This window comes from Ruditapes philippinarum, unplaced genomic scaffold (genome assembly GCF_026571515.1).
Source record: "Ruditapes philippinarum isolate M1 unplaced genomic scaffold, ASM2657151v2 ctg1525_1_1_1_1, whole genome shotgun sequence".
NCBI classification, from domain to species: domain Eukaryota; kingdom Metazoa; phylum Mollusca; class Bivalvia; order Venerida; family Veneridae; genus Ruditapes; species Ruditapes philippinarum.
Genome location: NW_026864043.1, coordinates 187,106 through 212,981, shown reverse-complemented (window position 1 = coordinate 212,981; position 25,876 = coordinate 187,106). Strand labels below are relative to the sequence as shown.

The window sequence follows — 25,876 nt, the reverse complement described above, 5'->3', positions numbered from 1 at the left end:
CAAAAGATGCAGTGCATATAAGGCATCATGTGAGAGCATGTTATCTTTTTGCATTTTTCCCTGCAGGTTTTTTATCTGTCTATCATTTTTTGGTACACCAACACCTTTAACCTTTGTTCCTGGAGACTTTTCAGAACACATTTTTTCGAAAAGCTGATTTGGTTTTTCACATTCACTTCGTTTCTTGATTTCATTAATAACTGACGGTTTTGTTCTTTTATACTGACGATTGTTTCTTTTGCGATTACCATGTGGGAGTTTTTCATAAGCCTCGTGATTTCCATAGTAAGCAAGTACAGTTCGTCCATTATATTCATCTTCTGTAAACCTAAACACATGTTTTTGAAAATCATCACTTGTAACACCTTTGTTATATATTTTAAAAAATGAGCGTTCTATTTTCTTTCCATCATTTGTTATATATTGACGTTTACCTAGATTTCTCCAAGTATATCCATCAGCACGCCAGTCTTCTTTTGAATTTATATTTCCAGAGTCATCGTATAAATAGACAGTTCCGGCTGATGGTCTGTAAGGTGGCTCCCTGGTTATGCTGTCAGGCAAATTTTGAATAAGAATGTCTCCTGCTTCATTATGCGTTATTTTCCTGGTGGTTTCTGAAAATATAGGTGCATCATTTCCCCCACCTATCAGCATATCACGTGAACTAACACAATCACTATCAATGTTTAAGACATATTTCTCATCTGTTTCTAATAGTTTAATCATTGCTGGGGCGAACATAGGTTGTTTGTTGATTTTTCGTTTAGTCACATAAACCCTTTTTCCTGTATGGCGCTTCATAGAAGTTTTTATGAAAGCATAAATTAACAAAAAAACATCAACTTAAAACTATATTTTTTTCAAATTTAATAAAGTTTTGCAAATTAATTATACTTTCTAAATGGCATTACTTCAATGTAATTGCCCATTCACACCTTTTGACCAGTTGACAAGGGATTAAACACCCCCTATATAATCTATATTGTCTGCAAAGTCTAAAATCCTTCTTTATTTAACTTGTCTGCAAAATCCCTCTATGTTTAACTTGTCTGCAAAGTCGTCTGCAAAGTATACCGACCCTTAAAACCGGAAATATACGACGCGCACGCCGCCGGAAATTGAAATTTTGGGACGCCATCTTCAGCATAAAGAAAGAGATAATTAGATTTTTAATTTTGAATAATGGCGTCAGCTGTTGGGAAAACTCCCCCGAAACCTGCAGTGGATAACAAAAAAGAAGAAAGTACTCCAAATAAACCAAACCAAAACGATAGAAAATCTCAAGAGAAAGATACGAAGGACATTAAAAACGAAGGCCCCCAGCAAGATAACCGTAACAGAAATCAAAATCGATTTAATAATAACGATAATAGATTTCAAAACAGGAGAGGCGGTAGGGGAAACCAGAACAACCAGGGTAGGTTCAATCAGCGTGGTCCTAACCAAAATAGAGATACTTCAAGAGATAGTGGAAATCCTTTTGAACCTGCAGGAGATTTTTATGGGGAACAAAATGAAGCTCCAAAAGAACAGAAGAAGTTTACAGGCAGATGTAGACTATTTGTTGGTAATATCACACCAGAAGTAACCGAAGAACAATTCAAAGAGATGTTCACACCATTTGGAGAAGTCTCTGAGGTGTTTGTAAATGCTGCCAGGGGTTTTGGATTCATACGCTTGGTATGTCGCTGTTGAACATAATGATAAGTTAACAAATTATAAACAGAAGGCTGCAAAAACGTAAAGCAAAGTGAAACATATCATTAAATATTAATTTAGATCTTGAACATTTTATGATTTGATTAGCAATGATTAATAAGAAATTAAATATGCAATGAAAGTAAATACAAAACCAGTCATTCCAAATTTATGACTTGTTTTCTATTATCTTTCATTGCATTGGAATTTCCAAAAGAATACTTAAATCAATACATATTTACAAAATATACCAAAATCAAATATTAATAGGCCATATTTAAAACAAGATTGGAAACACTTGAATTCATTTACATGTGTTATTGAAGGAAATAGGGACTGAAAATACTCATAGTGTTCATTTTTCAAACAATCTCTACTTCAATGAACTTTTATAAAGACAGGTGTTGATGATAATCATCAAAAGTTCCTTTTTTTCTTTACAGGATTATAGAATAAATGCAGAAAGAGCTAAAATGGAGTTGGATGGACAAATGCGCAACAATCGTGTTTTAAGGGTTAGATTTGCTACACATGGAGCTGCTTTGAAAGTATTTAATTTGTCCCCTTTTGTATCAAATGAACTTCTTGAGCAAGCTTTCTCTCAGTTTGGTGAGGTTGAGCGTGCAATAGTTTGTGTTGATGACAGAGGGAGGTCATGTGGAGAGGGAATTGTGGAGTTTGCTAGAAAACCAGGTGCACAGTCTGCCCTTAAGCGTATCAATGAAGGTGTCTTTCTTTTGTCAGCGTAAGTATATTGAAATAATGTGATTTGAAGAGCTTCTATTATTTTGCATGTTCAACAAAAAATAGTTATTTTAATAGTGAATTAATTACTGTGACAGTATAATAAATTCATACGTATTTTTATGTTACAAGATAGCCCTGGGGATTGTTTTACTTTAACAACCTTTTTATACGCCCGTTTGAAAAACGGGACGTATTATGGGAACGCCCCTGGCGGGCGGGGTCCAATTTTGTCCGGAGCATATCTCCTACATGTTTGGAGGGATTTTAATGAAACTTCTTAAAAATGTTCACCACTATGAGGAGCAGTGTCGCGCACATGAACCAGGTCTCTAGGTCAAAGGTCAAGGTCACACTTAGAGCTCATTGAAAAATGCTTCTCCGGAGCAAAACTTCCACATGTATAGAGGGATTTCAATATTACTTGGCACAAATGTTCACCATTGCGAGGCGGAGTGTCGCGCGCAAGATTCAGGTCCTTGCGGCCAAGGTCAAGGTCACACATAGAGGTCAAAGTTCAGATAAAAATATGAAGATGTGTATATGGACCATTTAGTCATCATTTATTGAGGGATTGTAACACAAATGGTCATTATCAAGACTATGGCTGTGATACATATAATTTAGGTCAATATATACAAGGTCAAGGTCACTAAAGATGATGAAATATCCAGATTTTGTCCGGAGCATATCTCGTACACGCATGGAGGGATTTTAATGAAATTTCATAGAAATGTTCACCATTATGTGAAGCCATGTCACGCACATGAACTAGGTCTCTAGGTCAAAGGTCAAGGTCACACTTAGAGCTCATTGAAAAACGCTTGTCCGGAGCAAAACTTCCACATGCATAGAGGGATTTCAATATAACTTGGCACAAATGTTCACCATTGTGAGGCGGAGTGTCGCGCACAAAATTCAGGTCCCTGCAGCCAAGGTCAAGGTCACACATAGAGGTCAAAGTCTAGATAATAATATGAAGATGTGTATAGGGACGATTTAATCATCACTTATTGAGGGATTGTAACACAAATGGTCATTATCATGACTACGGCTGTGACACATGTACTTTAGGTCAATATATGCAAGGTCAAGGTCACTAAAGATGGTGAAATATCCAGATTTTGTCTGGAGCATATCTCCTACATGTATGGAAGAATTTTTATAATACTTTATGGAAATGTTCACCACCATGATATGTATTGCTCCATGCATGATCCAGGTCAAAGGTCAAGGTCACACTTAGAGCTCATTGAAAAACGCTTGTCCGGAGCAAAACTTCTACATTCATAGGGGGATTTCAATATAACTTGGCACAAATGTTCACCATTGTGAGGCTGAGTGTCGCACGCAAAATTCAGATCCCTGCAACCAAAGTCAAGGTTACACGTAGAGGTCAAAGTTCAGATAAAAATTTGAAGATCTGTATAGGGACCATTTAGTCATCATTTATTGATGGATTGTAAAACAAATGGTAACTATCATGACTACAGGTGTGACACATTTAATTAAGGTTAATATTTGCAAGGTCAAGGTCACTGGAGATGATTAAATATCCAGATGTTATCCGGAGCATATTTTCTACATGCATGGAGGAATTTCAATGTTACTTTATAAAATTGTTCACCACCATGAGACGTAGTGCCCTGCACATGAACCAAGTCTCTAGGTCAAAGGTGAAGGTCACAGTTAGAGCTCATAGAAAAATGCTTGTCTGGAGCAAAACTTCTAATTGCATAGAGGGATTTCAATATAATTTGGCACAAATGTTCATCATTGTGAGGCTGAGTGTTGTGCATAAAATTCAGGTCCCTGCGACCAAGGTCAAGGTCACACATCCTGTGCATATCTTCCCTACTGATTTGTTTTAAGGTTCATTTAACAGCACAGTGCCAAGAATAAAAATTTGCTTGCTAGATAACACTTATCCATAATGCCCCCATCTCCATCTAAAGCTTTCGTAAACAGGCGTATTTTGTGACTATGGCACCCTTGTTTAGGATATGATTTTCATTTTCTTCAGGTATCCAAGACCAGTCCGTGTAGAAATGCTTGAACAGAGAGATGAGGAAGATGGTTTAACAGAAAAATTTGTTCAGCGAAATGATGGGTTTAGGAAAGACAGAGAAAAAGAACCAAGGTTTGCTCCTCCAGGCTCATTTGAGTTTGAATTTGGCATGAAGCATAGGCAGATAGATGATATGGAAAAAGAAAGAAGTGAAAGAATTAAACAAGATATGGAAAGTGAAAGAACAAGATTGGCAGAGGAAATGGAAACTGCTATCTTTGATTACCAGGCTGATCAAATCAGACAGGGTATTTTATATTCATACTACATTGAAATCTGCCTTATATACATTGTTGTTGTAAATGAAGTTGCTTTCTCAACTTTTGCTTAATCAAATCTTTTAAAGTTGTATTTCACTAAAGTAAATTTTGATTATCAAGAGCTACTTATTTTAGTATTTAATTGTGCAATTGAAATTATTGAATAATTCAGTCTGCACAAAAAACTTTTTTATGGTCATAGACATTCGGGCTTTGTCGGTCAATGTATTATATTGCCCAAACAAATTTTAACTAGCCTGAAAAATCTTTTAACAGGTTGTGGCCAGGTTTTGAAAATTTACTTAAATTTGGAGAAAATAATGCAAAGTGCTATCACTTGATTAACATTTATTTCTTATATTCTTAGACAGGGTGAAAAGTAGACTGAAATTCAATGATTTCAGGCCAAAATAGTTAATACCCTTCTTCGTAGAGGCCGAATATAGGCTGCTACCCCAACCAAACTAGCCTCTTCTTTTTCTCTCCAGTTTGGTCCTCAAAATTCCCCAGTCTTTTGAGATTTCCAATAGAATTTAGAACAAAATTAAATTTGGTGTTAAATTATGGTCTTTTACTGCCTTATTAGTTTTTATGCCCCACAAAGTGGGGAGCATATAGCATTGCACTTGTCCGTATGTCTGTCTGTCCGTATGTCCCGAAATCTTGTGAACGCAACTCCTCTTAAACCGGATGGCAGATTTTGCTTAAACTTCCAGGGATGAACTTTAAACCTTAATGTGTAGATGGTAGTAAAGGAAGGAATTTTCGCTGCAACCAAATTTAACAGAATTATGGCCCTTTGTTGATTTTTTCACTATATACTATGTAGAAATTTTGAGAACGCAACTCCTCTTAAACCTGATGGCAGATTTTGCTTAAACTTCCAGGGATGAACAACCTTAATGTGTAGATGGCAGTAAAGAAAGGAATTTTTGCTGCGACCAAATTTAACAGAATTATGGCCCTTTGTTGATTTTTTCACTATATACCAAACAGAAATTTTGTGAACGCAACTCCTCTTAAACCGGATGGCAGATTTTGCTTCAACTTATAGGGATGAACAACCTTAATGTGTAGATGGAAGTTAAGGAAGGAATTTTTGCTGCTACCAAATTTAACAGAATTATGGCCCTTTGTTGCTTTTCTCCAGAATAAAATGTTCCACATAAAAATCTTACATACAGATATGCATGCTCTTGTTTACGAGCACAGCTGCACAGTTAGGGCATCCTAGTCCTTTGGAGACAGTTCTAGTTCCCAGTGCTTTTTGCTTTTATTTTTCTAGAACTTGTTAAAAGTTTGTGTTAAAATTGAGACCCCTTTTCTCAAAGTATGCCAAAATCATGCATATTTTCCCCCCTATAAAAGGCAGAGGCCTCCCCAAAAATTGGAGTTTTGGTCCTGGATTTCATTTAGCCTACCCCTCTTAATGAAAGAAATATGTTTGTATATTCCCTTAGGAGTGAATGGCACATGCAGGGAGGCATTGCTAAGTTGTTAAAACCCTACTTAAAATAACTGCATAATATTTTGTTCTTGGAACAATTTATTCTGTACTATTATTTATTCATGTGTGTTGAATAACATAATTTTATATTATCATTCTTTCAAGAATCTGCCATGGAAACACTATAAATTAACTGTTTATAAAGCTTATAAAAAATAATTCAAAAGATATAGCTGTAACCCTTTAAAATGTTTTTTCAGACTTGATGAGACAGCAGGAAGAATTGAAAAGACTGGATGAAATGAAAAATGAGCATATGAGACGAAGACAGGAAATGGATCTCAGGTAGTTAAAATGAAATCAGCATGCTCTCAGTCTGATATAAGTTGAAAACTGTTTCTTTTACTTATTTGTCAGATTTTGGCAATTTCAGATTTTCTTTACCAGAAGTTTTTTAATGTGGTTGAATTATTTTCAACTGCAGTACGTTTTGTTCAAACATTAAGTGCAACAAAATCGCTTAAAACTTCTTTTTCCCCCCCTTAAGATGTGTCCAGTAAACTAAAACACATATAATACCCATAGCAAAAGTGTCTGTTTCCTACCAAAATTGTTCAAAAAATTCCAATGACTAATAAATCCTGAGTTTGCTCCTATTATGTACCATTTTCCCTCAATTAACTTTATTTCATATTACAAAGAATGCAGACCTAGACCTGTAACCTGTTCCCAACTATAGAATGACTGCTGTATGTTCATTCCAATCATTCTCCATGGCTGCTTCACATCATTATACCCCCAAAAACGAAGTTTGGGGGGGTATATAGGAGTCACCCGGTGGTCGGTCGGTTGGTCGGTCGGTCGTAGCCTGGGATTCAGGCGTTGATATTTTTTGCTTATTTATAACATACGCGCTATTTCATACTCGATCGTCATAGATAACGCACAACATCTCTGGTTTTGATAGTATCAACGCCTGGGGAAACCTGCGGGGTTTCCCATGTAATTATCGACTAATGATAATCCTATTAATAGACCAATTAGCACGTGACCAACAATTACATGACTAAATCGAAATCGAGGCGAAGATGATGAATGCTGAAAATTTGACGCAATTTACTATTATAAATTGCGTCCAGCACAATTCTCTGATGCTCACAAACTTTATCCAATTTATCTAATCAAAACTTGTGGATCGAATTAACTCATCATGCAATAAACTTTGTCAACGACTGTTATTTTAATCGGAAATGGTGTTTTGAAAGCGAGGCTCCGTAACTGTTCGTTGAGCTTCGGGTCACTTCGTGGAAATTCCGTTTCTATTTTTAGCAACTAGTTTGTCGTTGTTTGAGTTATCGTTCTTTAAATAACACCCGTAATTTTCGGGGTGTATACTAGGTGGCGCTTCGATCGAAAATCGTATTTCCCCAGGCTGTCGATTTGCCGAACAGAAGCACATAAAAAATCGACAGACTGGAACCCAGGCTAGGTCGGTCGGTCCAGCGGTCCGTTGCATTTTCCTTGTCCGGAGCATAACTTGAAGACTAATGGTTGGAATTCAATATAACTTCATACAATGGTCAAGTACATTGAGAGGAAGTGCAGTGCACAAGAACCATAACTCTATCTTGACTAATTACAGAGTTATTGCCCTTTGTTACTTTTCCTTGTCCGGAGCATAACTTTAAAACTACTGGTTGAAACTCGAAACAACTTCATACAATTGTCAAGCACAATAAGGGGAAGTGCAGTGCACAAGAACCATAACTCTATCTAAAGTAATAACAGAGTTATTGCCCTTTGTTATTTTTCCATTGCTTTCTTTTGTCCGGACTGTAACTTGAAGACTAATAGTTGGAATTCAATATAACTTCATACAATGGTTAAGCACATTGAGAGGAAGTGCAGTGTACAAGAACCATAACTCCATTTTGACTAATTACAGAGTTACTGCCCTTTGTTACTTTTCCTTGTCCAGAGCATTACTTGATAACTACTGGTTGGAATTCAAAACAACTTCATACAATTGTCAAGCACAATAAGCGGAAGTGCAGTGCATAAGAACCATAACTCTATCTAAAGTAATTACAGAGTTATTGCCCTTTGTTATTTTTCCATTGCTTTCTTTTGTCTGGACTCAAACTTGAAGACTAATTGTTGGAATTCAATATAACTTCATACAATGGTCAAGCACATTGAGAGAAAGTGCAGTGCATGAGAACCATAACTCCACTTTGACTAATTACAGAGTTAGTTACCACCCATTGTTACTTTTCCTTGTCCAGAGCATAACTTGAAAACTACTGGTTGGAATTCAAAACAACTTCATACAATGGCCAAGCACAATAAGGGGAAGTGCAGTGCACAAGAACCATAACTCCATTTTGACTTATTACAAAGTTATTGCCCTTTGTTACTTTTCGATTGCTTTTTTTTGTCCGGAGCATAACTTAAAGACTACTAGTTGGAATTCAATATAACTTCATACAATGGTCAAGCTCATTGAGAGGAAGTGCAGTGCATGAGAACCATAACTCCATCATGACTAATGACAGAGTTATTGCCCTTTGTTACTTTTCCTTGTCTGGAGCATAACTTGAAAACTACTGGTTGGAATTCAATACAACTTCATGCAGTTGTCAAGCACATTAAGCGGAAATGCAGTGCACAAGAATTATAACTCCATTTTGACAAATTACAGAGTTATTGCCCTTTGATACTTTTCCTTGTCTGGAACATAACTTAAAACATACTGGTTGGAATTTAAAACAATGTCATACAATGGTCAAGCACAATAAGAGAAAGTGCAGTGCACAAGAACCATAACTCCATTTTGACTAATTACAGAGTTACTGCCCTTTGTTACTTTTTATTGTCCAGTGCATAACTTGAAAATTAATGGTTGGAATTCAATGAAACTTTATACAATGGTCAAGGGCAGTGAGATGAAGTGCAGTGCACAAGAACAATAACTCTATTTGGACTAATTACAGTTATTGCTTTTATTACTTTTTTGTCCAGTGCATAACTTGAAAACTAGTTGTTGGAATTCAATACAACTTCATACAATGGTCAAGCGCAATGAGAGGAAGTGCAGTGTACAATAGCCATAACTCAATCTTCAGTATTTAAAGAGTTATTGCCCTTTGTTCCTTTTCCTTGTCTTTCTGGACTTCTTACAGAGTAATCCAATAAAACTTCATCAATGGCCAACCACATTGAAAGGAAATGCAAGATACAAGAACCACAACTATCTTTAATTGCCCACAACCATAACTCTATATTTCAATTCTTTTACAAAGTATTCTGTTACTAGTAACATCCTCATTTCCGAAGCAGTCTTGCGGGGGGAGGGGTATTAATCACATTTAGTGATAGTTCTAGTTATTTTAAGAAGTTGATTTTATTGGCATTACTTTCTAAGGTGAAAATGCATATGGCTGTGGTGTAATTATTTATTTAATCAACTATTAAAGGTCTTCGGTACTTCACTTTGTCATGATTCAGCCGCTTCCCAAAGGCTAAATATCTGTTTTTAGCTCGACTATTCGTAGAATAATCGAGCTAATGCAGTCACCCATTTGTCGGCGTCGGCGTCCCTGTGGTTAAGTTTTTGTATGTAAGCTGGTATCTCCATAACTACTGAAGGGAATGGATTGAAACTTCACACACTTGTTCTCTGTGATTATCTTAGATGATTGGCACAAGTCCCATAACTCTGATTTGCTTTTTTACATAATTATGCCCCTTTTTCGACTTAGAAATTCTTGGTTAAGTTTTTGTATGTAAGCTGGTGTCTCCATAACTACTGAAGGGAATGGATTGAAACTTCACACACTTGTTCTCTGTGATTATCTAAGATGATTGGCACAAGTCCCATAACTCTGATTTGCTTTTTTACATATTTATGCCCCTTTTTTGACTTAGAAATTCTTGGTTAAGTTTTTGTATGTAAGCTGGTATCTCCATAACTACTGAAGGGAATGGATTGAAACTTCACACACTTGTTCTCTGTGATTATCTAAGATGATTGGCACAAGTCCCATAACTCTGATTTGCTTTATTACATAATTATGCCCCTTTTTCGACTTAGAAATTCTTGGTTAAGTTTTTGTATGTAAGCTGGTATCTCCATAACTACTGAAGGGAATGGATTGAAACTTCAAACACTTGTTCTCTGTGATTATCTAAGATGATTGGCACAAGTCCCATAACTCTGATTTGCTTTTTTACATAATTATGCCCCTTTTTCAACTAAGAAATTCTTGGTTAAGTTTTCGCGTGTAAGCTGGTATCTCCATAACTACTGAAGGGAATGGATTGAAACTTCACACACTTGCTCTCTGTGATTATCTAAGATGATTGGCACAAGTCCCATAACTCTGTTTGCTTTTTTACATAAAAATGCCCCTTTTTTATCTTAGAAATTCTTGGTTAAGTTTTTGCGTGTAAGCTGGTATCTCCATAACTACTGAAGGGAATGGATTGAAACTTCACACACTTGGTCTCTGTGATTATCTAAGATGATTGGCACAAGTCCCATAACTCTGATTTGCTTTTTTGCATAATTGTGCCCCTTTTTTATCTTAGAAATTCTTGGTTAAGTTTTTGCATGTAAGCTGGTATCTCCATAACTACTGAAGGGAATGGATTGAAACTTCACACACTTGGTCTCTGTGATTATTTAAGATGATTGGCACAAGTCCCATAACTCTGATTTACTTTTTCGCATAATTATTCCCCTTTTTAGATTCATAAATTCGTGGTTAAGTTTTTGTGTGTAAGCTGGTATCTCCATAACTACTGCAGGGAAAGGATTGAAACTTCACACACTTGTTCTCTGTGATTGTATTGAAACTTGAAGGGTTTGTACCTTTTCGTACAATTTTATGTATTCATATAGGTAAGAATTATTATACTCAATGAAACACCCTTGTGACAAATTTTCGAATAGTCGAGCGTTACTGTCCTCCGACAGTTCTTGTTCCCTAAAATGATGCACATAATATTATATTTTCAATGAGAAAAAAAATGAAATCAGTTTTCTTCACAGTTTGCTTTATTTATAAAGACTGAAAAAAAAATCAACATTGTGGCACACCCAGCCCATACTCAAAATGGTAAGACGAATGCTTCTACCCAAATGTTCATGTATTACAGGAGAAGAGAACAAATGCAGGGAGGAATGGGAGACAACATGATGAGGCAGGAAGAGGAACGAAGACGAGAAATGATGATGCGGGCATCTAATGCTATGAGTAGAGATCGTGATGGTAATATGAATCAGGGACCTCAAGGGCAAAATAGAGGACCGAGTGGCCGTCCAGATGATATGATGATGAGAGGAGGGGTATGAGACATTTATTTTATATCTTGTAATATTTTTTTGCTTAAAATCAAGGCAGAGTATAAAAAGCCTTTTTGATTGACAAAATTACAGAGTATTTCCACTTTGGTCTTGAAATTTTTTGAAATATTGCGACTATGTACCCCAACCAGGTCTGTGGTTAAGAGATTGTTACGGTAAATGCCATTATGTATATCATTGTCCATCTAAAAAGTGATTACTACCAGTTTGTTAGGTACAATCTTATAATACAAGGGAATTAGTTGAAAATAAACATAGATAATATATGCATGTATGTCACCAATGTACAATTCTTTTTAGGGAAATCCTATTTATCTTTGGGTATTAAAAGTGGAATGACAAAACTTTTTAATGCAGTTTAGGACATCAATTAGAAACTTCATTACCTTGCATTATTATTGTGTACTAATCTGTGCAAAACAAAATTGGCAGGTAATAGGTTGATTACTTTAAAGTTAATAATTCTCTGAAGAGCTTTGTTTCTTATTTCTTATTAATTATTTTGTTTAGCCTGGAGGTCAAGGCGGCCCAGGTGGCCCTGGTGGTATGAGAGACCAAGGTAATCAGAGGGGCCCAGGCACACCACCAATGCCTCCACCCCCTGTACCACCTGGTATGAATATGGAACAGAACAGACCTGGTGTAAGTACACATGTTTGTATTGCAAAATGTTATAGCTTGTCCTGACTTCTTTCATACTGTAACTAAAAGTCTTTGAACTATGGCTGATACAGGCATTGTTTATCAATAGAAGTGGATATGAAATAATAAAGGATCAAGGCAAGTTATATCATGTTGGGAAAAGTGATGGTTTAATTCCCTATATCTTCTTTGTGGTTCTGATCATGTTAATTGTATGAACTGATGAGAAATTATAAAGAAATTAACAAGACTTGTTAAGATTGTGTAGCTAAATAGGTGTAAAAAATGTATACAGCTTCTTGCTATTGCTGTTCTAGTATTGAAAGAATTTGTCAACATGATGGAATAAATAGAATTATTGTATGGTAGTTGATTTTGAAAAAAAAACACAATGAAGTTGAAAGAATTTAATGCATAAAGTTAGTAAAGCATCATTATGATTGAAATAACCTGGATAATTTCTTAGAGTAGAAAAAATAATCTGGATAATTTCTTAAAGTAGAAGGATATATATAAGTACTTTGAGAAAGGAATGTAAAAGAGAAGGTCAACTGGTGGCCAGTAACATGTTGCAGGGAATTTTAATGGGATAAGGAGTCCTAATGAAACCTGTCAAGGTATATGATATATAGGACAGAAATATTGTTGAATCAGCTTTATTTGGATTTTGCTTGAAATATGACATTAACATAGAAATTTGAAACCAATTTAAATATGCACCTTTGTTTTTTTTCTTCAATTATTTATATTTGAGAGAAAACATAGTTTGAATATGTATGTTGCTATGGAGAATGTTACTGAAATGCCTTGGAGTAGTTTTATGACATAGGCAAATATATATATCTTTAATATACAGGCTTTTAAGCACTTGTGGTTCTGTTTATCCTTATTTTCCTGTTTAAACAGAAATAAGTTTTGATTGAAATGGAGATAAGTCTCATAGTTTCATGTGGGTATGCTTTTTATTAAATGGAAAATTAGTGTTTTATTGTTGTTGTATTGTAACATAATGAAAGAACAGCCAATAAAACTAGCAGTTTTATCTTAGAATACTAACAGACTTGTGGTTACAAAATAATTACCATCGATGTCTCTTTTGCTATTGAAATAGCAAAAGAGTTGTAATATAAAGGCTCTCTTTCAACCTAATGATATGTTTAAGGCTTCACATAGGCATTTGGAAAGCTTTCATTTCACTCAAAAAAGTGCCATTAGGTTAGCAAATAGCAGTTTTGTGTAATTTTAACTGATGTTTACATACAAATTAATGGCTGGAAACCTTTTACATTGGACAGTGTTAATGCAAAAATATGACCATTAATTAAATGTTAGAGGGCATCTTTTGTTGGTTAGGGTGGAAATATGGAACGATTTGGACCAGGAGGTGTGAGCCCTGGAATGGACCAGCCCAACATGGAGAGACCACCCCCAGGCATGCCAGGCAACATGAAAGGCGATAATATGGTAAGTAATATGATAGTTTGAAATATATACCTCTTTAGTCAACTTTGTAGGCAGTCTTTAAGGAGTTGATATTAGGAGGGAATGAAGTTGAATTTCATGATGATTCTTGGAGGGTTGACAGTTTTGTTAACAAAGACAAGTTCTTACACTTGTATGGTATATGAAAGAAGTTGTGGATAATGATGTGGATAATGATTCAAATCATTTATACAATGCAGTGAAAGAGGCAAAGACATTAACTGTGAAATCACTTTATTTCTAGGGCATGAAATTTCGTGGTTTTGTCAAAAAGGACAAAGTTCTTGGGTTCATAATTCATAGTTTGATTTTTAAAATATAAATTATGTTTAGTTAAATAATCTGAAACCAAACAAAATGAAATTTAGTTGGGTCTTAAATTCATAGATTGGCCTATTTGCGAAAACCATGAATATAAGTGCTCCACGAATAATAAAGATGTTGCAGTATTCTTAAGTCTGAGAGAAAACTGTTGATCATATCATATTTGAAAGTGTTAAAAACATCATCAGAGGTGGGAAAGCCTGGGAAAGATTAAAGAAATTTGTTTCAAATTACACAGATGTTTCGATCATGACCATTTGTCATTAATAACTGTTTTTTAGTGAATTCTGCAAGAAAATTTGTTTCCTAGTGTTAAATTGACAGTCTTAAGTATTATTTAAAGATGATTTTTAAAAACTCCTGACTACTGCATAAATTTATTGGGACATATTATTTGGGAAATGAATCCAGAGTGTTATATTTACAGACTTAAAATTTCAGGTTGACCGATGATTTTGGGTGGGGGGAATTAAGTAAGTAAATGTGTTGAGATTTGTGAAAATTATTTTGCATATCAAGCAAACTATATATACATTCCTTCTTATGGAATGCCATAGTCTAGGGTATGGTCTCTTTATGGATAACATAATACTGGATTATTCATGGGTTGATACTGACTGCTTTGTGTTTGTGTAAACAACACCAAAGTAGTGATACTTTTCATGTTACAAATATCTTAAATCTGAGAATTTGCTGATGGTTGGTATTGTATATGTTATACATCACAAAAAGAACTTATGTTTGTTGCCTTGATGTTATAACTTTACCCAAAAGCATGTACAGTTGTTTATATAACTAAAAATTGAACCAAAGCTGTGAAGTTCACATGATATTTAATTCAGCATAATGCTGATGCAGCATAGATAGATGATTCTTTAGTTTGGTTTATAAAATTAAAAAAAAAGCGTACTATTAACATTTAGGTTTTTAGATATCAACAAATATAAAAGTGTGTCAGTGTGTTTTGCTTTCCAACAAATTAGTCAAGATAAAGTTGAAAAGAATATGTATTTTAACAATATGTTTTTTAACCTGTCAAAATACAATCCATACTGTTTAATAGACAGAAAATTTTAGACAGGTTGGAATCTGTCAATAGCTGTTGGTATTCATGTGTAGCTTTTGTGTATATTATCTTGGTTTGGTTGGCAGACTGATGCTTTGGATTTTGAAGTTGTTGTATTTGAATAATGTTCAAACTATTACCATCAGATGAAATTGTTTTTGCTATTCAAGAAGAAATCTATACATTGAAGAAGAAATCTTTACCACTTATATAATTGTATAATATCAACTCTACCGCTATTTTGATTTGATTGTATATACTCTTGTTTGGACTTTTAGCTGTCTATTTTATGCTCCTCTTTTTATACCTAAGCATTGTATGTGTATGAAATACACTAATAAGAAAAGAACTTTTTTCATGTAGTAGAAAAATGTTAAAGTATAATTTAAAGGAGGTCCACTGAGGTCTTATGCAAAGAATCATAAAGAAATACGGTCAAAGTTAAATTGAATTTTTATTTTTTCTTGCAATTCTTAGCTCTGAGTGAAAGCATTGCAATGCTTTTCATATATGGTTCATATTTCACAATAAAAATGATGATTCTGGAAAAACAGGGTAAGGGAATGATCTGACAATTTGCACACAAGTTATTTGTCCAGATCTACATCAAATGGTACCCAAATCTCTGAAATATATTTTAAGTTCAGTATGGTAAAAAATCTTAGTTCAGTCCCTTTAACGTAAAAGAACATTATGATTGAATCATTGTAGCTATACAGCTATCAGGGCATTTGATATCCAGTTTTATTAGTTATTTTAAGTTGAAACTGTGGAGGTTACATTTATTTGTATATATTTTACTGACAGGTCTTTGGCATTGAAAGTAACATTCAAGTGTTTTCTTATTGGTGGTCATAGTTGAATCATAGGATAAAATTATTCATTAAATGAATTTTCATATGTTGGAAATGGTAGATATGTGGTTACAAGACATTCTATAGAAAGTGATATTGACTCTGATTCTTGGTACTATTATTGATTAAACAAGTTCATGACATAAAGTTTAAGGCCATCTGTAATTAGAATAAATCATTAAAGGCATAACAGGAATAAACAAAAATGAAAATCATCATCTTGTAAAAGAAACTTGAAAAAGAATTTAGCAAGTATTGCTTTAGAAAATATTTCTTTTCATAATGAAGTTGTAATGGATGAAAATGATGACCGATAAATTGTTTATAATCATTGTGGTGACTAGAAGTACAACCTGTTTCCTGTGAAATGGTGTTAAAGGTTTTTAAGCCCTTTCTTCGCTGTTTTAGAGTTTTAAGAAAATCTGGATCTCTAAAACACTTTGTATTGAATCAAGTTACTTAAAAAAGTTAATTAGTAATTCAGAAGTTGAATGTTTTATATATATAAATGTAGTTTGAAAAAAACAAAAACAGTTGTATTGGCTCAGAAGATGTTCATCATTTTGAGCTTGTATTTACCTAGGAAATGTGCATGTTATGGTGAATAACTGAATACTGAACAATGAAATTTCTGAATAACTTTAAAAGCCGATATCTTATTTATGTGGGTATGAATTGAATTCTTGCAATATTAATAAAGATACAGGATAATCATGATAAATGCTTTTACTTGAAACTATTCTAATTTGAATTTTGAATGTTCTTGTTTGATTATGAATGTTACACCAAATCATTGTGCCATATGCTTGTATTTGGATGGAGACTTATTTTCATTATATTGATATAATGTTTACGAATGGAAATGAGGCTTCTTAGTTTACTAGCTTTGTATTTTCGGTATGGTTATGTGAATGTTACTAATTTATTGTATTGTGATTGTAAGTGTAATTGGATTGATTTTCATTTACACTGATTTTCTTTTACATAGAATCACAGAACAATTAGCAGGTACAGCTTTAATACACATACTTGACCTTGATCTTATATTCAAAGAATTTATTAACCAACAAAACATCAAGTGACACCTATGTTGTTTTAGACAACTTGATTACTAATTTTTGAGTCCTCAGGACTAAGTTTGTGTTGAACACTGTCAGTGTACTTGATTACTTCAAATAAATTGAGATGTCAATTTGATTACTACTTGAGAACAAAGATATAAAACATTATATTTGTACTGGAACTTATGAGAAAGCAAAACACACTGATCACATTTCTAGAATCATCTGTTTATGTACCCAGTATCTATTGAATTGTGAGAGATGAAAGGTAAAATTGTATTCTGATATAAAAGACAAGATGTTGCACCAGAAGATACATACAAAACCGTGACTTGATTTGATTTATCATATATACTTGTAATGTTATAGTAAATGTATAACTGTAATTATGTCTTACTGTATACTATGCATAATCATGCCTAACTTTGTCATTGTGACATGTTGTGGTAAATGCCTAACTTTGATGACTAGTATATTTACAGGAGCAGAAAACTGTTGTACAGATTATTCATGTGCAATAATATTATTGCCCATCAGATGTTGCCATAGGATTGTGAATATAAGATATATGATTATGATTTAAAATATTGTTTTGTTTTGACGGGAAAATTTCATGTTGAAATAGAATACTGCAAAGTGATGAGTAGACAGTATTTGTGTTTTATCATACATAATTTTATACGCAAAAATAATTGTGGGATTCAATAGTTCTATTATAGCCTCTACAAAACAAGAATTTGAAATAGAGTCTTCATTAGAAAAATGATGTAAAATAATCCGCTTGAAGTATCATCGAGGTCAGTTTTTCCCTTTGTATGATGTTAAAAATTACACAATTAACTTGGTTTAAAAATCAAACAGATAAAAAGCTATCAAACTTTTAATGATATATATTTACTGTCATAAAGACTTGCCTTATTACAAATATTACTGTGAAAGGCCTAGTTTTGTCACATTTGTAATAAAGGCAAATTGAAGTTACAGGGAGGTAACTCTTTGCAGAATGTTTAATGATTGTCTCTTTTTGGTGATATTAGTTTATTGTTTACAAAAGAAAGTGCATACTAAAACAGTGACAGTTGAATAATTTAACTTTTATAGTAAATTAATGATATTTTGAATGGAAAAGTATGCAATAAAGATAAAAATCCACAAGTTATTAAATTAATTTTTATGCGCAAAGTGCAGATAACTGTCTAGGATGTTAGCATGTTAAATATAAGTTTGATTGTGTTTTTAGATCTGGAAAAACCAATTCAGCTGGTGAATATGATACTTTACCCAATGATTGTGTTTTATAATTTGCTACTGTACGTACCTATGAGATAATGGATACTTTAAGATCGTATAATGGAAAAGATAAATTGGTTTTATTCTCCATTATATACAAGTATATGAAAGAAAATGGGAGCGGGGAGGAATTTTTTCAGAGATGCAAATATATCTGTTTACAGTAATATTGCTTAACATTGATGGAGCACTCAAAATTGTCAATAATTCTTTTAAAGTTGATCAAAAAAAGGAAAATATTTTAAAGAGTCTGTGAGAGAGATTGTTGAGACAATGGATTTGATGTATCAGATAACTTTTTAAGACTTTGAGAGATGACAATACTTCATAGTTGACCTATAGTGTATAGAAGTACTTTGCAAATTTGAAGTATTCAGAAACAAAAGAAAATGCATTTCATGACATCCTATTGGCACTCTGAATTAGGGCATATACTTGTAGATTGTTTGGCCCTGTAACAGGGCATATGAAATATAATATTTGGCCCTGTATCAGGGCTTATATGATATGTTTGGCCCTGGAACAGGGCATGTAAGGTATATAATGTTTGCCCTGTATCGGGGCATATATGATAAAACGTTTGGCCTGTAATGGGGCATATAAGAATGAAATGTTTGGCCCTGTAACAGGGCATATAAGATATGTTTGGCCTGTAAACAGGGCATAATTATAGGATAATAAATTTTGTTTGTATTTAATTTGGTCCTGTCACAATTACCAGGCTAATGACTGATTTACTGGGTTGAAGTGATAATAAAGGGTGAAGATTCTAGGTGAAGATGTATCAAGCAGAAAAGAAAATATTATGAAAAAACGAGAGATAATTGATTTGGGGAAGAACATGTTTATAAAGTATGTGTTCTAACTACAGTCTAACTTGCCCATGCGACCACGTGTATTAAACGACTTTTGTCTTAAACGACCACTTTAAATTCCCCCCGATCATTTTCTCTCTATATCTTTAATGTATTAAGCGACTTTTGCTCAACGCGACCAGCGACCGCTAATTAGTTACCTTATTGACATCAATCTTTTCATTAAACGACCACTTTTACCTGTCAAGTAATTGTGTTTTTAGAGAACGCCACCTCGTTATGTCACAAGTGTCAGCAATCAAAACACAACAATAAACGTGTGAAAAACTCTATTTCCCATACCGTTTTAGCGTATGCAAATGAAGTTAAGTATACGCGTGACGTGTATTATCCAATAATATCGGATAAACAATGCAACGCTCCGCCCATACTAAGATGGTGTATACGCTTCGCTTGTTGACATTTAGACTGCATTGAATTGACCTTGAACTTGATCAGCCATTAAATTAATCGTAACAAATAGATGTAGTTTGTTTATTTCAAATGAAAAATGCACAACAGAAAACATCTTCACTAATAGGGTTTTCGTGTTGGAGACAAGGAAAAACAACGGAGAAGTTAAAAAATTCTGGAAAAAATGTCAAACATGTACGTAATGGATCAAAACTGTTTTGTCAATAAATATCAGAACGTTATTTTTACATTTGCATCCGTTTAGATTATCGAAGCGTACTTATTATTCAACATTTATATAAAAATGAAGTTGAAAAACAATCTCATCGAATAAAAAAGATGTCATTTATAAATTTTGACTTTTATATCATGCTGACTGTCTTAAGAGACCGTTTCATTAAGCGACCGTTTTTGGTGTTTCCCTTGCCCGGTCGCTTAATACACGTTTGACTGTAGTGTTTGTATTTTCCAAGATTTGTGCAATTTGAAATCTTTGTTAGTATTTCATTGAATTATAAGATTCCCTGATAGTGCTTGTTTCTAAGGTAACAAACATGTTTCTGCAGTAAAATATATGGAAGTGTTGTATATTCTTGAAACGTGCTATTATTTATCAAATAAAATTCCTTAATTGGCATATTTAAGTACACTGATTGATATCATTGCAATATTCATACATTTTCATAGATATATCATCGCTAATAATATCAGTGCATTAGATTCAATATATAGAGGATATTCAAGTTTTTTGTATGAATACATGATTTATTTTCATCGAGTGGTATGAAAATAAATATTTCATGAGTGGCGGTAGCCACGAGTGAAATATGGTAATTTTCATGCCACAAGATGAAAATAAATCATGTATTTATAGAAAAACTTGAATTTTCTGTTTATTATATACATTTTTCTCTTTTTTTTGTGATAAAATTTGAAAACTTTCCCTTAAATTTTGTGTACTGGCAGAATTTAAAAGAAAGTAGTCCGGCAAGACATCAGTGAAAATACGGAAAATATGTTTCACTGCAGTGAAAAATAAATTTTTACAGTGAAAATACGGAAAATGAAAATATGCATTTTATTTCATCAATATTTCTCAATATATCATTTATAAGTATATAATAAATAAGAATACTGGCATATTGCGTTGTATGCTACAAACTTGCTGTTAGATCATCATTGTATCAATTGCTAACTCGTAGTACATTCTATAAACTTTCTATAATATTGAAGTGGTATTTTGTACAAACTTGTTAAATATTAGTAAATAATAATGGTACCTAGAAGACTTCTACAGACTTGTTATAAGTACATTGTGGTACCTTTTATGGACTTGCAATGATTTCTTGGTGGTACCTCAGCACATCATTGTACAGAGTGAGTAACATACATGTATGTAACCTGAAATTTTTAACTGATGTGGTAATACATTGGAGTAAAACTTAGAATTATAAAACTTAATGGAACCGACAGTGACTTAGAAAAGTACATGTAAAGAATTATATTTGATTTTTTTTCTGAAAGATAATCTCAAATTAAGGATTTATAAAATTTAAGCCAAAAACAACATAAAATAATTTTATATTGACTTGTTGTTTGAAGTAAAGTGGAACTTCCTACACCTTTTGAACAAGTTGAATAATGTGTTTAAGGATGATACATTTGAAGAAATACATCAATAATTATATTTCTGTCATACAGTTCCGAATCATCCAGTTCTGTTTACATGTTTGAGATACATGTTTGACATAACTATTACATATAGGTGTTGAATATAACAATGGTTTAAACAATGGGTATTAACAATTGTGGGTTGGGTAATTTATTGAGATGTCATTAGCCTGTGTGACGTATGGACACCTTTTTGCTTTTGTTATATGATTAATTCTTCATTGATTTTACAGATGATTGAAAGATATAATTCAACAGGAATAATCCAGATTTATAATATTTGTGTCACATTCTCATGCCATGTGATTTTGAATGAATTGATAAAAATTATATTGATTTATTTAACTGATCAATATCATGGTCTCCAAACAATTGACTTGTTCTAATTCTATACCTGTATAGATTTGTTGAATTTTTCAACAATATGAAAACCTACAAACTTAAGTTATTGGTAATGCACCCATAATTTGCTACCTTAATTTGGGAGGGTTTTTAGAAATAGCAGAGGAAAAAAATTTTCTTGTTGTCCATATTGTAAGTTATACTTCTTGTAAAGATTTCATCACTTTATACAGTCAGATTAATTTATTAGGACATATTGAAGTGAAAGTGAAATATTGAACGAAGATTTACAGGAATATCTTTGGCTTAAAGCAATCTGCAAACCATTTCCATGAGTCCATAATTTAGTGGTTTCTCAATCAGCATGCATTTATTTTCCACTTTAAGAATTTTACTTACAAAATTTTTTTTTGGTTATAATCTGTTGTATGAATTAATATCCAGGACTCTGACCAAATGTCTATGAATTTACCATGGAATATTTTACTTTAGTTTAGATCCCTTTCAAAATGCATTTACTAAACATTTTCAGGGGATTATAATTGGGACCTTATTCTGCATTGTTGAGCTGTGTACTGAATTTGTAGCTATTCAATATAAAAGCTGAAAGCAATGGCTGAGATAGTTGTATTAGGCTATGGGTAGATGTCTACCTGCTTTGAAGAGTTTTGAGCAATTACTTTTAATATTCTTATTTGATCCCCCAGCAGCGTCCAGGCCCAGGACCTCAAGGACAACCACCAGGAGGACGTTTCCAAGGGCCACCAGGCCCAGGAGGGCCCCCAGGGGGACCAGGTAACTTTGGTGGCCCTGGGGGTATGGGTGGCCCAGGGGGCAACATGTTTCCAAAAATGCCTGGACCGGGACATATGGGTCCCGGTGGACCGCCAGGTAACCAGAATATGCGTGGGAATGATAGAAGAGATCCAGTGAGAAGAGATGATTTTGATAATAAAAGAATGAGGCGTTATTGAATCGTGTACAAAGAACAAAAACAGAAATGATTTCATAAACGATAGACATAAAAAGTCACATAATATTGAACTAGAAATTAGGAATATGTGTACATTATTTTGTAAAGACTCTGAATCATGTTATGATTGCTAGTCATTAAATGGAAATGCAAAGACCATGCACTTAAAAGACAAACATCTGATAGTTTTAAGACACCAATTAACTGTTGAATTCCAAATAGACTTTGTAAAGCCATTCATATGTTTTGAACCTGGAACATGACTAAGTAGTTGAAGATTTGATGATTATATAGCACTCAAAGAGCTCAAGTGAACATGACTGTTGTTACTTTCTTGTGTAAAAAATCCTTTTTTTGTGGTGTTTGTAGTTATGCATGAAAACAAAACTTTATATAATTATGATAAATACTATGGGCATACATTTTATCCTTGAAGAATGGATGAATAAACCTTTAGCCTGCAAGTGGCAACTGAATTTACCCATGCAACCAGTACAGACCAGTCTGATCTTGATCTGTACTGTTTGGTATTCATTTTGTACATATATTGAAATTATTTGCAAAAATGATGAATGGTTTGATCCAGATTGAAAGATGGACAAGTTCATTTAAGATATTTAGCATGGTAAGGGTTAATGTAAAACATTTTAATGTAATGCTTTCAGGAGATGGTACATTCTGTAATATCTATTTGTCGTTTCATTTTCATCCATTCATTGATCATTGTATTATAGTTTATCATTGTCTTCTTCATTGTAGAATCTCATTAACATGCCATTAATCATATATCATTGAGACATTTAACCATTTGAAAGTTACAATGGCATCTGACCCACAACAGTCCGTCAGGGCTGCATTTTGTCTCAATGGATAATTCATTTCATCCTAGCAATTTATTTAGTAGCTTTGCAAAAGAAAGTGTCATAATTTTTTTAATTAAATTTTAATTGTTTTCTTTGCCTAGGAAAGGTTGTGTATTTCTTATAAAAACAACAAGCTCTGTAAACCTTGCACAGCTTTTGTCTCTGGGGTAGGGATGTAGCGAGTTGTTGTACGATAGTTCATATAAGCCAAATCTGCAAATTGTGAAAATAGTTCATAATATAATGACAGAATCAGCCAAATCCACAAACTTACGAAAATAGCTTATATAACAGAATTCGCAAACTTTTGAAAAAAGTTCATATAGCCAAATCTGAAAAATCTATAAAAAGCAGCTATCACTTACTCGTTATTAAAACTTATTAAGAAAATATTTTCTTCTTATATATCATTTCTTATTATTGACCCCTTTTTTGCCAAAATTATTTCTTAATCTTTTAACATCTTTGATGCTGCAGCATAGCTGTTTACAGTGAAAAGTTTTGAATTGAGAAACTACCATCACCTGTTTGTGTCTTTAATTTTATTTTGTTGTCTCACAATCATTGTGTTAATTCAGAAAATACTAAATCATGAGAATACTAAACCAAAAGAATACTGAATCATGAGAATAATAAATCATGAGAATATTAAATCATAAGAATACTAAATCATAAGAATACTAAATCATGCCATGCTATCTTTATCTTGCTAGCAGTGCTAGTATCAGGTATGTTGCTTCATTTTGTAAGCACTGGAAATAAAGAAAGTTTATTTTTTAACTTTACCAGTCATGATTGTAAACAATTGTGAAGTTTTTACCAATATTAATTATCCTATAAGTTTTACTAAGACAAAATGTTGAAAAGAAGAAGGAATCAGAATCATAAAGAATAAACATGCAGTGGTATACAAGTGGCTGAATTTTATATTCTGTTGATTATTTTGTTTATCTTTTTTTATAAGTCACTAAAATATGGTGTATTTTATGGAATAAAAAACTGTTGTTATTATGTTATATTTTGTTTATATTTAATTAAATCTTTTGATAATGTACATATTAGATTTTAAAGTGCAGAAAAAATGATCAATCAAAAAAAGTCATTAAGAATTTGGTGCATATGGAGTTCTGTTGTGTACGGCCTCCCTCCATTTAGAGAAATTAATGAGACAACAATATCTTAACACAATAACTATTATGTTTGAAAAGTATTTGTATCTTTAATTATTGTTTTTTTTTCCTCTCTTTCATTTTAAAGAAGAAAAAAAACAAGCTTTTTTTTTTAAAGATTTTGCTAGTGAAAGCGTAAGGAATTGAATTTATTATAATATGGAATAGAAAAAAAAAAAGAAATATTTTTTATTATAATATTATATTTTATGTCCACCTGTGTAGTATACCATTTCCTATAATTCTATTGTGTTGTCTTGATTTTTGAATAAATATTGTAACAACCAGCATAGTTTTACAGTTTTGATTCAGTGAACTAGAATTTGAAGTACAATATTGACATGGAAATATGTAATTAAACCTGAGTACTAAGAGAACAACTTGTTTTTGATACAATGTACTATGAGTGAAGTGATCAAACTTGCAGACTTAATCAATTGTTTGTAGTGGCGATAATGGCACAGTGGTTTACTTGACAGATTAGTAATCTCAGGATTGCTAGCTATGTGAGTTCAAACCCAATCAGTAGGCAAGCTGTTGTTTCCTTGAGCAAGGAATTTTACAATTGTTGCTCAGAACTGGTTGGTTCCAGGAACAGATTTTAGAATGTGTTTTCCATACAAATTATAGTCAGCGTATACCAAACTAATTGTTTTGTAAGGATCTGATCATTTATAGAGTTCAGCACATGCTTGTGAGGAAGAGATCTAATTAATGAATAAAAAGTTGATGGTTCTACTGATCTTCCTATGTAAGTCCTCAGTCATTGCACATATTACTGCTTTGATGTACCTTAGATTTTTTGTGTGAGTCTCATTTGCATGTTTTTAAGATAATTTTCCCCTGATGTAGAACTGTAGATGTTGGGATTGTAATCCACATTGTATCGACACAATTGGAAAAATCAACCAGCAAATAGAAGAAATATGACTACAAAACTATACCAACCTTTGTGTATACCAACCACAACAAGGAACAAGAAGCAAAAAACAAACCACGAAATTTAATGTTCTGAAGTGTTGACATAAAAAAAATTTGTTCTGAATAGTTAAGTACATGTTGTGTAAGTAATTGAAAATTTTGAAGAGGAGGTCCAGTTAAAAGTTCTAATGACCAGTCTTTAGAGAATGGATCTAGAATAGATACTATCCTGGAAGTTTTGAATCACTGAATTGGGTATATTTAGCAAAAAAAAAAAAAAAAAAAAAAAAAAAAAAACTTCAGAAAATATGAATCTTAATGGTTGTTCTGGAATTAAGGACACCATTTTATGAAAGATGAGT

At 33.1% G+C, this 25,876-nt stretch overlaps 1 protein-coding gene across 2 annotated transcripts; it reads left to right on the top strand.

Annotated features, from left to right (window-relative positions):
• Nucleotides 1-1,113: 1,113 nt before the first annotated feature.
• LOC132724252 (paraspeckle component 1-like) lies at nucleotides 1,114-24,881 on the top strand. Of its 2 annotated transcripts, none has more exons than XM_060709086.1 (8): nucleotides 1,114-1,683; nucleotides 2,145-2,446; nucleotides 4,469-4,761; nucleotides 6,481-6,565; nucleotides 11,381-11,570; nucleotides 12,099-12,230; nucleotides 13,584-13,694; nucleotides 22,299-24,881. In XM_060709086.1, the coding sequence occupies exons 1-8, from the start codon at nucleotides 1,186-1,188 to the stop codon at nucleotides 22,560-22,562; spliced, it is 1,875 nt and encodes a 624-aa protein (XP_060565069.1). In that variant the 5' UTR covers nucleotides 1,114-1,185; the 3' UTR covers nucleotides 22,563-24,881. The 2 variants fall into 2 exon arrangements, with proteins under 2 accessions (XP_060565069.1, XP_060565068.1); XM_060709085.1 differs by having other exon boundaries at nucleotides 22,296-24,881.
• Nucleotides 24,882-25,876: the final 995 nt, after the last annotated feature.